The 13,580-nt window shown below is 34.8% G+C and overlaps 1 protein-coding gene across 1 annotated transcript in view; it reads right to left on the bottom strand.

Moving 5' to 3' along the window:
- LOC124366929 (small conductance calcium-activated potassium channel protein-like) overlaps window positions 1-13,580 on the bottom strand; it is a 435,022-nt gene that overhangs the window by 27,787 nt on the left and 393,655 nt on the right. The window contains exon 4 of the mRNA XM_046823537.1: window positions 13,386-13,521. Within this exon, the coding sequence (XP_046679493.1) occupies window positions 13,386-13,521 (136 nt within the window). The remainder of the gene's footprint in view (window positions 1-13,385; window positions 13,522-13,580) is intronic.

Here is a 13,580-nt window from a genome sequence, read left to right as displayed (position 1 = left end):
TGGCTATACTACTAACACGATCTCCCTTGTTACAATAACTGTTACAACAAGTAAATATAACATTTTGTTTATAGAAATCTCTAAAAGTGAAGAGAGGAATCTGAATCCAGGTCGACTTCCTGTGAAAGTTTAATCCGGTAAAACTAATTTTAAAAGGCTCTCAGAAAGGAACTCAAGGTAGTTGCTTTTAATTCAACTTCATTCTGCTCTCCACGGCAGTTCGTCTTATAACTTCGTGTTTCTATACTATCCAAAGTGCTCTTGAAACATATTTTCTGGAATAAACAAATCACCTCTACACCGAGAAACTTTTTACTCTGCGTGCATTGTTGCCAATCTCACGAATATAAAAATCTATAATTTTGCCTTGCTCTATGGTCAAAGGGCTGATAAATGGCAACTTTAACTTTGAAATGCGATGCTTATCGTGAGATAACTTAAATATGTACGTGAAATTTGTTTCGTTAAAGAAAAGGAGAAGCCGATCTCCTTTTATGCCTTATTCTGCTCGTCCTCATGGGCCACTGGCCTATGCGAGGATCTTATCAAACATAATAAGGGTGAGAGTCGATACAGTACAAGGTCGATGGTACTGATAAAAAGTGCAACGGTCACAGACAGGATTCGAGCCTGCGCTATCTCTAACTCAGACTCAAAGTCCAACGTCTTAGACCACTCGGACATCGGCACTCCCTTTAGGGAACTACTCTAAAATATCGACTGATGAACGAATCCAGGAAGCGTTTCTGAAACATTTTATGGTCTAGTTAGGTTATACATATTAAAAAATTGAACAGAGATTCAATGTTCAGAATGTTTAAGCCTTTTTTACTGTTCTAGGTGATTATAATTGTATACAGATTTATTAGCATTTTCAACATTTTACTACTAAAAGTAATAATTGGAATAATCCCACTAGCACTGAGAAAGGAACGTACTAGTAGAGGTTTGTTTTAACTTAAATATTTTTAATAACAATCTAACTACTCTACAAGTAATACGTATTTGACGTCGTATAGCATTTCTACAGCTAGTAAAACCACTATAGACCAATAATCTACGGTATTGCCAAATATCCAAAATGTATGAAGATATGCTAAACGATCTGATAGGTTATATATATAGATGGACCAACTAAATAAATAACTTACATGTTTAACTTAACATTCGTCGATTAGCTATTTTGAATTAGAACGGTATGGAAACTTTCTTTGACTATTCTAAACCTTATGTTACATTTGAGAATGTATATAGACTGGGAAATCCAGGGATGGTTCCCAATTTTGTAAAAGGGCCAAATATTACTAGGCTTGCTATTTTTTACTGTATTTAGCCACGCAAGTTTCATAGATAAGTTTGAAACGCCCGCAGTATGGCAGTGTACTGTATCCACAAAGCAAAAATCCAATTGTTTTTAACATTAATACACAAATATTAAGTGGCAGTATAACCGTTTTATGAGTATTTTTGGTATAAAAAAGTATTTCACTGAAGAAACATACAAACTGTTACAAGTGACTTCTGTCATAGTTTGTTTGTTAAGTAAAGAAACTTTCATAGGAATACGCATAAGTACGAATCAGCCGTGTTTCATTTAGGCATTTATATGGGTTGCAATGATAAAAAAAATTGAACACCATCAGCTGTTGAGTCAATTTGAACCAGGCGATCTAAAATTGAAGAAAATTTATATCACAAGACGAACAGTTATGCAATTTTGCACGCAATTTCCTGTCGAAAATTAGGAAACTATATGCACATAACCTTTTTATTTGCCTAATTCAACCGGTGATTCAACGGTTTCAGACAGCAATGTCAGAATTGTACTAATTATAAGAAACAAATCAATTATGAAATATATTTGCAGGAATAAACGCTATTCACAGATACCGAGGCACCAAGATAATAAGAGTGTTGATTCAGGTTGATGCTTTAAAAAGACTATTAGCTTTTTTGGAAGATGCTGGAAGAGGAAGTCCCATTCCAAAGTCTACAACTCCCACAGTTCCGAACATATCCAGTTTCTTTACTCACCTCATGGCCAGTATTACCCATTAAAAAGTATCAAACCTTAAATAACTGTCAGCATTTTACTTGTAATGCTTTGTTGATTTTCAACAGCATTTTGAATATATAAATTAAATGGCACAAAACCATGTTAATAATTACCTGTAAATGGATCACTAGGGGTCAAAATTTGTAAATTATTTCGCCAAGTGTCAACGCAGAAATACAATTTCAAAGTTGGAAAAACACTATGTAGACAATTTTTGTATTATATGTAATCAAGTTTCTTGCTGTGAAAAATACAATAGATTGTACATGTTAGGAAGATAAGTTCTTTTGACAATGATAGTGTGACTTTAAAACACATTATAAAATTAAAGTTAAAAGTTCAGTTGCGGATGAAGTTGGGTTGGCAACAGCTCAGTCGTCGCATCATTAAACTTTACAACTAAAATGTTTGCTGATGTTGGACCGTCTCAAGCCATTTAACTATGGCGGGGGCAAACAAAAACCTATCTACAAATTGTTTCCTTAACACTGCGCTTCCTGAGATTGAGACCCTCCTTTTTGTTTGGGAAAGTCGCAGGGTTACTGGCATGTTTATTACGCTTTATTTTATACTCACAGTTTTTGTACATTTCAGTTATCTTAATTACCACCAAAACAAAGTAGTTTGGAGAATTTTTCAGCGTAATAGAGACAATTTTACTTAACTATACTCCCTGTATTTACGTAAACAAAAAGTTATTTCTTCAATATATACAAAGCATTAATTAAAATCTTGAATGATACTTAAAAAAACCTCTTTGAAACCACTTAGAGAAATGGGAGTATAAAATATAGACAATAATAGGCTAACAATATTTTTTTATGTTTAAAAAACACATATAGAATTATGCAAAGTGTACAAAAATTTTGAAATTATGCAATAATCTATGATGTACTTGAATCAACACATATTCCTAATTACATTTTTATTTAAAAAGCATCCTTGTAATAAATATTCCTATATTTTTCGAAAGATTTAAGAATGCCTATTGGCTCACACAGTATGAAACAATAAAACTTTGGGTATCGAGTTAATTAAAAATCAAATGTTAAAATGACCTTCAAATCAAATGTTAAAGAGTATCAAATGTTATGTTTTCCTTTTGAATTAGTACAATCGAGTAATAAATTAACCAAAAATCTCTTCTAAAACGTAAAAATGACCCACCGTGTTCGACAAAAGTATAAAACTATGGTTCGCAAATTCTACTTCAAAGAAGGATATTAGCTCTTACTACTACAAATTTGATTTTATTCCTGTGAGAATACCAGTGTGATGAATATTAAAAAATCCCTGTAGGAATACAAAAGTATCTACACACCCATGTAGGGACACAAGATAATTATGTAAAGAACAAAGGGTAGTAAACATTCGTAAAATATAATTTTAACTAGTTCAGTAGAATTTTATTTGTGTAAAATCAAATTTTCCTACTAAATAAAAAAAAGTCAGACCCATTAAGGTTTATGCATTAAAACTTCTGTTGTAAAAAGTACGCCAATGACGTCGAATAGCCTACTTTGCCATAATTTTGTTTGCTTAAGTAAAATCATGTCATAAAGTCATACAAATCTAAACGAAATGGTATATAAAAAAATATTGGAGCAAAATATCAAAACGCTTCATTCCGAATTATGACATGGTCTGTGTAATATATAAATGGAAAACCTGGTTGAAATCGAATAACCTGGTCAGAGTATGCCTAAACAAGGGAAGTACAGTGGGGCACGAAAAATCCCTATAAAAAAGAGTTTTGTCTCTACTATTAGCTAACAAACAATATGAGATTCTGTTTGAGTTACGATTCATGAAGAGGCAACTGTTCATTTGCAGCCAGTGAGAATATACAGGAAAGGCACGTGGATGAATCATTGAGCACGCAGGAAATAGGATTTGAAACGAATGAATGAGTAAAGTGCAGGCGGAGGAAGTCTTTAGGTTTTTCAAATGTTACTGAATATCTATACTGGTATTTTATCAACGTGAAAGTAGCAGTGGAAATAAATTTGTAAACAAACCGGGTACAAATATATGAGATTTTAACATGTGGTACACATTTGTGACCTAACTACTCCAACATATTCGTCACCTTTTGGTGATTTGGTAGGTAGAGTTTTATTTTATATGTCAGCGGTTGTGGCCATAGCATATGGAGAACAAGGAAAAGGCTAGCACAATCAGCTGTCTGTGGCCGCGGATGATTGGGGGACAGGTTACGCACAGTCAGCGGTTGTGGCCATGGCTCGGGGACGCTGCTTTAGCACCCCCTGGAATAAGCACCCCCCTCGGGCTCTGACGTCACGGCAGGGGGGTGCTAATTCAGCGCACGGACACGGACCAGGCACGGAATTAGCACCCCCCGGCTACAAGGGGGTGCTAAATCAGCGCCAATGAACATGGTCGAGGCCCCTGAATTAACACCCCCCTGTTCCAAGGGGGTGCTTATTCAGCGCATGGACCATGGCTCAGTCACTGAATTTAGCACCCCCTAGCATTCAACCAGCAAAAAGGGTATTTATCTTTTTACATATTCAATTCAATCATAAATATAATAGTTGTTATCTGGATTTTTGTGGACGCTGCCTCTTATAAGCTACTATCTACGATTGTTTTGCAATTTCCGATGAATGATTAAATAATATAATAATCAAATATGGCTACTTTCTCTTAAAAATTACCATAGACTTAATATTACATAATAATGCTCCGACTAACAAGGCTAATAGACCTTAGAACTCCTCCCTCTCATTACGCATTGTCATATTTGTGTAATAATTTTCACTCATGACTTTGCTTTCTTAATTTGTTCTATATATCACCTATTAAAATAATAAATTAAATCATATCCTTCATTTATTCTATTTCAGTTTATTCTTTCAGTTAATATGTTTGTAAATTTTAATTAACGCACTGCTAAATATATATTTAAAAAAACATAAAATTCTCGTCGATTCTGAGTCGATTTTTGGAATATTACGGAGGGGTAAAATGTAAATTATGGTTTTTATACACAATTAGTCTAGTATCTTTGCTGTGTCATTTTTATTGTACAGGTATTGAGTACTGGGCGTCCCATACCAATGAAAGATCTAGTCTAGTCATAGTCTAGTTAAGGGTATTCACTGAGCATTAACAGTTCAAACTTAACCCAATCGTGAAAACTCAATGAAACATGTTTCTACATATAATTAAAAACTTATGTTATTTGTATATGAATCCATAATTAAAGTATTTATTTCATTTAATAGCTTCACAGAAATGGAATCTTCTTTTTTTTAGTTTAATTAACTAAAATGTAAAAAAACAATTACAACAAATAATTTTTGTAAACAATTTAGGCTCGTATTTTAGGCAAAATAGTTCACTGTCACACAGTATAGAATTTTTCTCTGCGGCATTTTTGTTTCATATTTAATTTTAATTAAATTTCAAAATTAGGTTTATAGAATGAAACAGATGAAGTATGAAAATTACAGTTTTTTGACTTGTCATTTATTACAGAAATAATTTTTCAGTACCTGCCCTTAAATAATTACTCGTAACCATCTGCAGTAAGAAACTAGATTATAATTTTTTATCTTATGCACTATTAGGCGTATAGTGAATCATCTGCACAATGGAACAGCTACATAGACTTAACACTACACAAAAATCCGTAGAATGGTACTCACAAAAATATCTCAAGGTTACGCCCATAAGTATTACTATTGCTTACGTGTAAAATATCCTCTATAGAATCATGCCTAACTATTTTTCATGATTAAAGGAATATATTATAGAAACATCAAATACATTTCACATGAGGCTACAACTTGAAGATACATTATTAGTTTATGAACTTAACACTGTGATAAAAAACTTATGGGTGAGGCATTGGTAGCTAAAGGATGAAGTATATTAATCCGCAAAGGTTTCTTCTCCTAACTAGTTAATGTAAAAAAATGTTTGGTCGACTTCTGTCCATCTGACTTCTAGCAGATATATCCTCTGGTAAAGGATTATACCCTCGATTATATTACTTTTTCTAACGGTATCGATGATAATTAGTGTAATATTACGAGAATGAATAATAGAATTCATATTGGGACTTTCATATTAAGTGATATCAACTATTACATGTAAAGTATTCCCACATATATGTTTTGTTGCTCTCCTTTTATGAGTAACCCTATTTTCAAATGTGGATCATAAATCTTTTTATTACCTACGATACTTTAGGAAAGGAGGGATCGTGATTTTTTAATTACTTTAGAACATCAGTTCAAAAAAATCATGGAATGTCGCATTGACATTAAAATTGGAATATTTTCCAATGACCATAAATTTATTTCATCAGTAGTATGCCATTTTTTTTAAAGACATGAAGGAGATGTCTATGACGTACCAGTTATTCTAGAAAAATTCCGTACGAAGGGGCGGGTATCAGCTAGTAAACATTTAAAAACTTGAAACTCGTTATTTTTTGCACTTAACATCGTTGCTCGTTATTTATTGGCCGTCTACCAAATATGAAATATACAGAGTGAAATCAACCTGCAAATATCTATTGTAGGACTGTAGGTCCACACATAATTTTGGACGAAGCTGACGAAACCCGTGCGTGCACTACCGACCCTACTTTTTCAAAACTGATGTGGCCGTATCGAGTGGTTGAGTAATAATATCGATGTTATTCTCAGTTGTTATTCCTATATTAATACATAAACTTATTATGTATAGTGAATTTGTTTGATGAAATTTCCTAAAAAATATAAGAAGAAATCAAACAATGTTTGAGTGTACAGGCCCAAGGTGTGGCATATTATACTCTCTAGGTAACGGATAATTTTACATGAGTAAAGAGAAAAGATAAAGTAGAACACAATAATGATGTATGGACAAAAACTGAAAATCATCGCCCTTTTGTATGCAGTTAAAGAATATTTAACTATTGTGCGTTACATTAGTCAGACGTGCACTTCTAACCCCATGTATCTGGAAGTGTCAAACTTAAGAATGAACATTCTTACAATATTGTAAAAAGAAGAGTGAAATCTCAGTGAAGTCTTTAATAAAGCGTCTATAAAAAGGTAAATTTTAAATTACACTTCAGCTTAGCTGTACTTTTATTTTAAGGCTATTTATATCGGAAAGTGTAGAGAATTTTGTTACACTCTAATTTTCAATTCGTTGTAATTTTTATAACTGATTTGTAAACTAGGTAGTAAACAGATGTATAGAAGCATAAATATTACTTCATTAATAATAAAAAAATACTACACAAATATACATAATATTTCATTTTGTATACAGTAAACTTTTATATTTTTTAATGTTTTATTTTCCGGGTAGAACAAAATCTTCAAACCTCGGTTAGAACAAACTTAACAACTGCAACAAATAGCAATCTTTACTGGTACATTTAAGCATCTACGTTTAACACCGTAATCAATAGCATATCTACAAACTCCGTATAAATTTACAAGCCAAAAGTAGGTCTGAGGTCTTCCATTTAAAAACAAAATATTAAAATAGACATATAATAACTACAAAGACATTTTTAATTTTTGGTCTAGGTAATCAACATGTATTAGAGTGTTTTTTTCTGACGTCTCAATCAAAAGAAACTTTGTTTAGAAATAATTAAGAATATTATGACCACAGTTCAGCAATGTAATGTTAAAATCACTTGATTAGAGCAGCTAAAATCAAAACAGCTGATTGTTGCAGCCCACATTCAGTCATATAATAAAGGCGGATATTGTTTGGTAATTGGTTTTAAAAAACAGTAATTGGTTTTAAAAAACAGTAATTGGTTTTAAAAAACAAACTATCTCCCTTATTTCACAACCAATTTTTAAAACTTGGTATCGTTAGAATTTTTATTAAATTGTGTAATAATTTAGATATTTTTTTTTACCATATATCGCTTTTAAAGATATTTACGCTTAAAGATCTTTTAGAAATCACTATTTTGAAAATAAAGCTTGTAAGAAATTTAAATTTTTGATTTTTCCTTAAGGTTATAAAGGTATATACAAAATTTTAACCTAAACAATCCATCAAATATAAAAAGTAAAGTAAAAAAGACAAAAACAAAACAAAAATTGTGGCTATTAGAGTAATTATTGAGTTTTAGTAAGGTGAATATGATTGTTTTTGCATTTGGTCCATGAATAATGTCTGAAAATATTGGTAGAGATTGTGGAACACTCTCTATAATAATTTTATGTACAGAGTGTCCTGTAATTCTTAGGACAAGTCTATATACCGCAACTGCTCAGGTCATGGCAAACGCATTTCAGAAATATGGAAATAGATCTTTGGTGCTTAGTTTCCTATCCGTTTAGTCTGTATGTGTTTTTTATATACAAATTCGCTTTAATATCTTAAAACGAATAAACAAATCCTACCTAATTTGGATCAAATATTTGTGGTAATAAGGCCAGTTATAAACAATATTCATTAATACTTTCAAAATGGCGGCGATTAAATCTGATTAACTTTGAATTGTCTTAAAATCCAGCAGGTATACAAGAATAAATCTGATCGTGGATTGTATCACAAATCTAATTACTCAAATACTATTTCAAACTAATAATAAATAACTCATTAAGAGCATCTTTACTGTAAAAAAACATGGTTCGTGAAAATAAATTAATATCAACTTTTAGAGTAACTTATCCCTATTTCTTTTATTTTTGTGATATGTTATGCAAAACATTTGAAATACATGTTTCAGGCCTATCTAAGGGATAGAATACAATCATATATTTCATGTTTAATGAATTTATTTTAATATCTGTTGTTTTAGGACATATTTTATTTACGAAAATTTAGTCAAGCGACAATCAGATGTATTTCCAATAAAACCGCTTATCTTTGATTTTGTCATCTATAAAAGCATTATTGTCTGAATATTACTGTACGAATTTTCTTGTTCTTTATTATTCTTAATATATAACAGATAAACCTAGTCACTTTATTTAGTTTTTTTCACATATATTGTGAATAAATGGAAGCTTTATGATAATATACAACAGTTTATTATTGTTAATTAAGACATTTGTTTTTGTCCTTCATTGTTCATAAAGGCGTTCATTGTTGATACATTTGCAATATCTCTAGTATTTTTTAATTTATTAGAAAAAAAGTTGCTTGGCAACAGATATTAATGTATTTCCTGTACTTTAAATGAAAGGGACTAAGATGTGAGCACGATTGGCATAAGATATTCTGGAGCTGCCGTTTACTCGATTTTTGTATTGTGACCTACTCGTTGAGATTTTCCAAGATATTCCATTTTTTAACAACAAAAAAACGCACACTAACCGACAGAGGGGAAATTAAACAATGTAGATCCATAATACTCAGTATATAAATGTATGTTTTGACAGCAATAACGCTTTTGAAAATACAGTAGTATATTTATTGCTAAGTGTTTTAACATTGTTTTCAACTTTTTTTTTTAATTATAGTAGAACAACTGATATGGATATAACTGAATGATATTTATTCTTATAGATATAAAATAATATTTAAATTGTTTTGTCAAGTGTGTTTGAATTATACTATTCAGTTTAAATAGTATAATTCAGTTTATGATGCGTCCTTAAAAAATTAATTCGCTCTTAGCCGTCGCAAAATTACAATTTCACGGTTCTAATTTTCCCGCTTTTGATTTGGTATTCGAAAAATTAAAATAAATAAATAATTGTTTTTAAAGTGGTTAATAGGTTGATATAATCTCTGACCATGTATATTTATTACACATGCCGGATTTACGCAATATCAGTTCCTCTGCGTTGTTCGTACCACGATTTCAAATTAATTTTACTTTAAAATAAAACCTGTATTTGAATGCCTAGAACCTAGTTTTTTACTTAAGTATATTTGATGCATAGTATTTTTATAATTGGTAATGAACTGTTTGTTTTTGAAATTTTAAGTAAACCACAGCAATGCAGTAAATATACTCATTGCAATATATATATATATATATATATATATATATATATATATATAATATAAATAATTATATATATATATATATTATTTTATTTTATTGAAAAAATAAAATCGCAATATGGTTAAAACGTTTATTACTATATTCCGTTGGAGTAATTATTCATCTCATCAATACGCTGATTTAGCAGCCCCCAGATTCAAGGGGGGTGCTAAATCAGCACATGAGCACGGTCAAAGCGCTGAATTAGGACCCCCCTATTCGAAGGGGGTGCTAAATCAGCACATGAACACGGTCGAGGCGCTGAATTAGGACCCCCGTATTCTAAGGGGGTGTTTATTCAGGGCCTGGACACGGCCACTGTGCTGATTTAGCACCCCCTTTCGTGACGTCAAAATGACGTCAGTAGCGAGGGGGTGGTGCTATGTCCAGGGGGTGCTAATTCAGGCGCACCCATGGCTCATGGTGAACAAGGAACAGGCTAGCACAATCAGCTGTCTGTGGCCGCGGATGATTGGGGGACAGGTTACGCACAGTCAGCGGTTGTGGCCATGGCTCATGGTGAACAAGGAACAGGTAGCACAATCAGCTGTCTGTGGCCGCGGATGATTGGGGGACAGGTTACGCACAGTCAGCGGTTGTGGCCATGGCTCATTGGGAACAAGGAACAGGCTAGCACAATCAGCTGTCTGTGGCCGCGGATGATTGGGGGACAGGTTACGCACAGTCAGCGGTTGTGGCCATGGCTCATGGTGAACAAGGAACAGGCTAGCACAATCAGCTGTCTGTGGCCGCGGATGATTGGGGGACAGGTTACGCACAGTCAGCGGTTGTGGCCATGGCTCATGGTGAACAAGGAACAGGCTAGCACAATCAGCTGTCTGTGGCCGCGGATGATTGGGGGACAGGTTACGCACAGTCAGCGGTTGTGGCCATGGCTCATGGTGAACAAGGAACAGGTAGCACAATCAGCTGTCTGTGGCCGCGGATGATTGGGGGACAGGTTACGCACAGTCAGCGGTTGTGGCCATGGCTCATGGTGAACAAGGAACAGGCTAGCACAATCAGCTGTCTGTGGCCGCGGATGATTGGGGGACAGGTTACGCACAGTCAGCGGTTGTGGCCATGGCTCATGGTGAACAAGGAACAGGTAGCACAATCAGCTGTCTGTGGCCGCGGATGATTGGGGGACAGGTTACGCACAGTCAGCGGTTGTGGCCATGGCTCATGGTGAACAAGGAACAGGTAGCACAATCAGCTGTCTGTGGCCGCGGATGATTGGGGGACAGGTTACGCACAGTCAGCGGTTGTGGCCATGGCTCATGGTGAACAAGGAACAGGTAGCACAATCAGCTGTCTGTGGCCGCGGATGATTGGGGGACAGGTTACGCACAGTCAGCGGTTGTGGCCATGGCTCATTGGGAACAAGGAACAGGCTAGCACAATCAGCTGTCTGTGGCCGCGGATGATTGGGGGACAGGTTACGCACAGTCAGCGGTTGTGGCCATGGCTCATGGTGAACAAGGAACAGGTAGCACAATCAGCTGTCTGTGGCTGCGGATGATGGGGTAACAGGTTACGCACAGTCAGCGGTTGTGGCCATGGCTCATTGGGAACAAGGAACAGGCTAGCACAATCAGCTGTCTGTAGCCGCGGATGATTGGGGGGCCATGGCTCATGGTGAACAAGGAACAGGAAGCACAATCAGCTGTCTGTGGCCGCGGATGATTGGGGGACAGGTTACGCACAGTCAGCGGTTGTGGCCATGGCTCATTGGGAACAAGGAACAAGGAAGCACAATCAGCTGTCTGTGGCCGCAGATGATGGGGGAACAAGTTACGCACAGTCAGATCTGAAATGAACAATTTGGATGCAGAAAGGGCAAATCGACGACAGACGCAGTAGTGAGTCTTGTCGACATGATTGTAGAGGCAATAGAATGTCGGAACCACACAATGAGTGTGTTCTTAGACTTGTCCAAAGCATTCGACTGCGTTGACCATAGCATACTGCTCGATAGACTTGGGTCCAATGGCATCAGAGGCGTGCCCATTAAATGGCTTAGCTCATTTTTAAGTCATAGATCCCAAGTTGTCCAAATATCAAGTCAATCGTCAAAACCAATAGAACTGAGTTACGGTGTTCCCCAAGGATCCATTGTCAGTCCTGTGCTTTTCCTGCTTTATGTCAACGACATAGGAGCATCACTTCTGCATGGAGGACTAGCGCAGTATGCTGTTTTAGTTCAATATCAAGTGAAGTGTTGGAACAACAGGCCTTTGTTGACATCAATAGCTGTCTGTGGCCACGTCTGAGGGGATTGCCCATGGTACAAAAGTCTTATTTATATGTTTCTTAACACGATGTAAATAATACATAAGTATTATTCTATTTAGTGGCAGCCGTCCGCAGATAACAATATATACCATACTTTAATGAATAGTGTTAGTTGTTTTAAATTTAAAATTTGTAAATTTTCAATAAATTAAATGTATTCTAATTGCCTCATGATTTAAAAACACAGACAATAAAATAGCTGACACGTACAAATAAACTAAATTTTTAAAGTTATAGTTTTAAAATTAATATTGAAGGACATGTTTAATGTAGAACTATATATTCATTTAAATTCAATATATATAAAGAATCTTAAGAATATATATATATATATATATATATATAGTCTATATGTATACACACAATTTTAAGGTGCAAATATTAGTTTATTTCAATCTGTCTAGGTAGATATATTTTAGATAGCTCAGGAGCCGAGAGTCAATTCGTATTTTCTAAGCACAAGACCTGGTTTTCTTGGTCATTAGATACATTTATTCTGAAAATGAAATCGATCCCCAGCCGCACTGGTTTTGTGAGAGGTAAAGATGGAAGGTTATTGAAAGGGTTAAAGCACGAAACAATACAATTTTCTGATATCAAATTGCTCTTTAGCTGACACACTTAGCACCAATGAGACATAATTATGTTAAATCATCGTAAGCTAACTATATACCGACATTTATTTAGCTGAAATTGGCGACATTCAGTCTATTTAAATAGTTTTCTGAAATTGATATGACTAAATTATTTACATGCCTGAAGTTGCTATTGAGTGTGCCAAGCTGAGAAAAATGCCATCTGATGAAAATTTATTGTTCTATATTTTTAACCTTTTTGATACCTTCCATTTCGACCTCCACCAAAACTAGAGCGATTGAATATTTATAGTTGATTTCTATTTTTAGAAGAAATACCTCTATATAATTGAAGAAAAGCAAGGTTGTGTGCTGTACAATCCAAATTTGCTCTCAGCTCCTAGGTTTATAAACAAGGAGTTTCTCATTGTTCATCCTTGCCTGTGGTTTTCTTTCTGCCTTGAGTACTCACCATGATGCCAGTGCTGACGGCGATCCCCCTCCCACAGTAGGTGTTGGGCACGATGTCGCCGAAGCCCACGCTCAGGAAGGTGATGGCTATGAGCCACATGGCGTTCAGGAGGTTGGCGTGATCCTCGTCGTGGAACCTGGATGAGCGAGGGATATAACAACAACCCAGAGGTACAGACTTGGCTGATTCCTTGAA

This window comes from Homalodisca vitripennis, chromosome 7, assembly GCF_021130785.1.
Source record: "Homalodisca vitripennis isolate AUS2020 chromosome 7, UT_GWSS_2.1, whole genome shotgun sequence".
In the NCBI taxonomy this organism is placed as follows: Eukaryota; Metazoa; Arthropoda; class Insecta; order Hemiptera; family Cicadellidae; genus Homalodisca; species Homalodisca vitripennis.
This window is presented reverse-complemented; position numbering and strand designations above follow the sequence as displayed.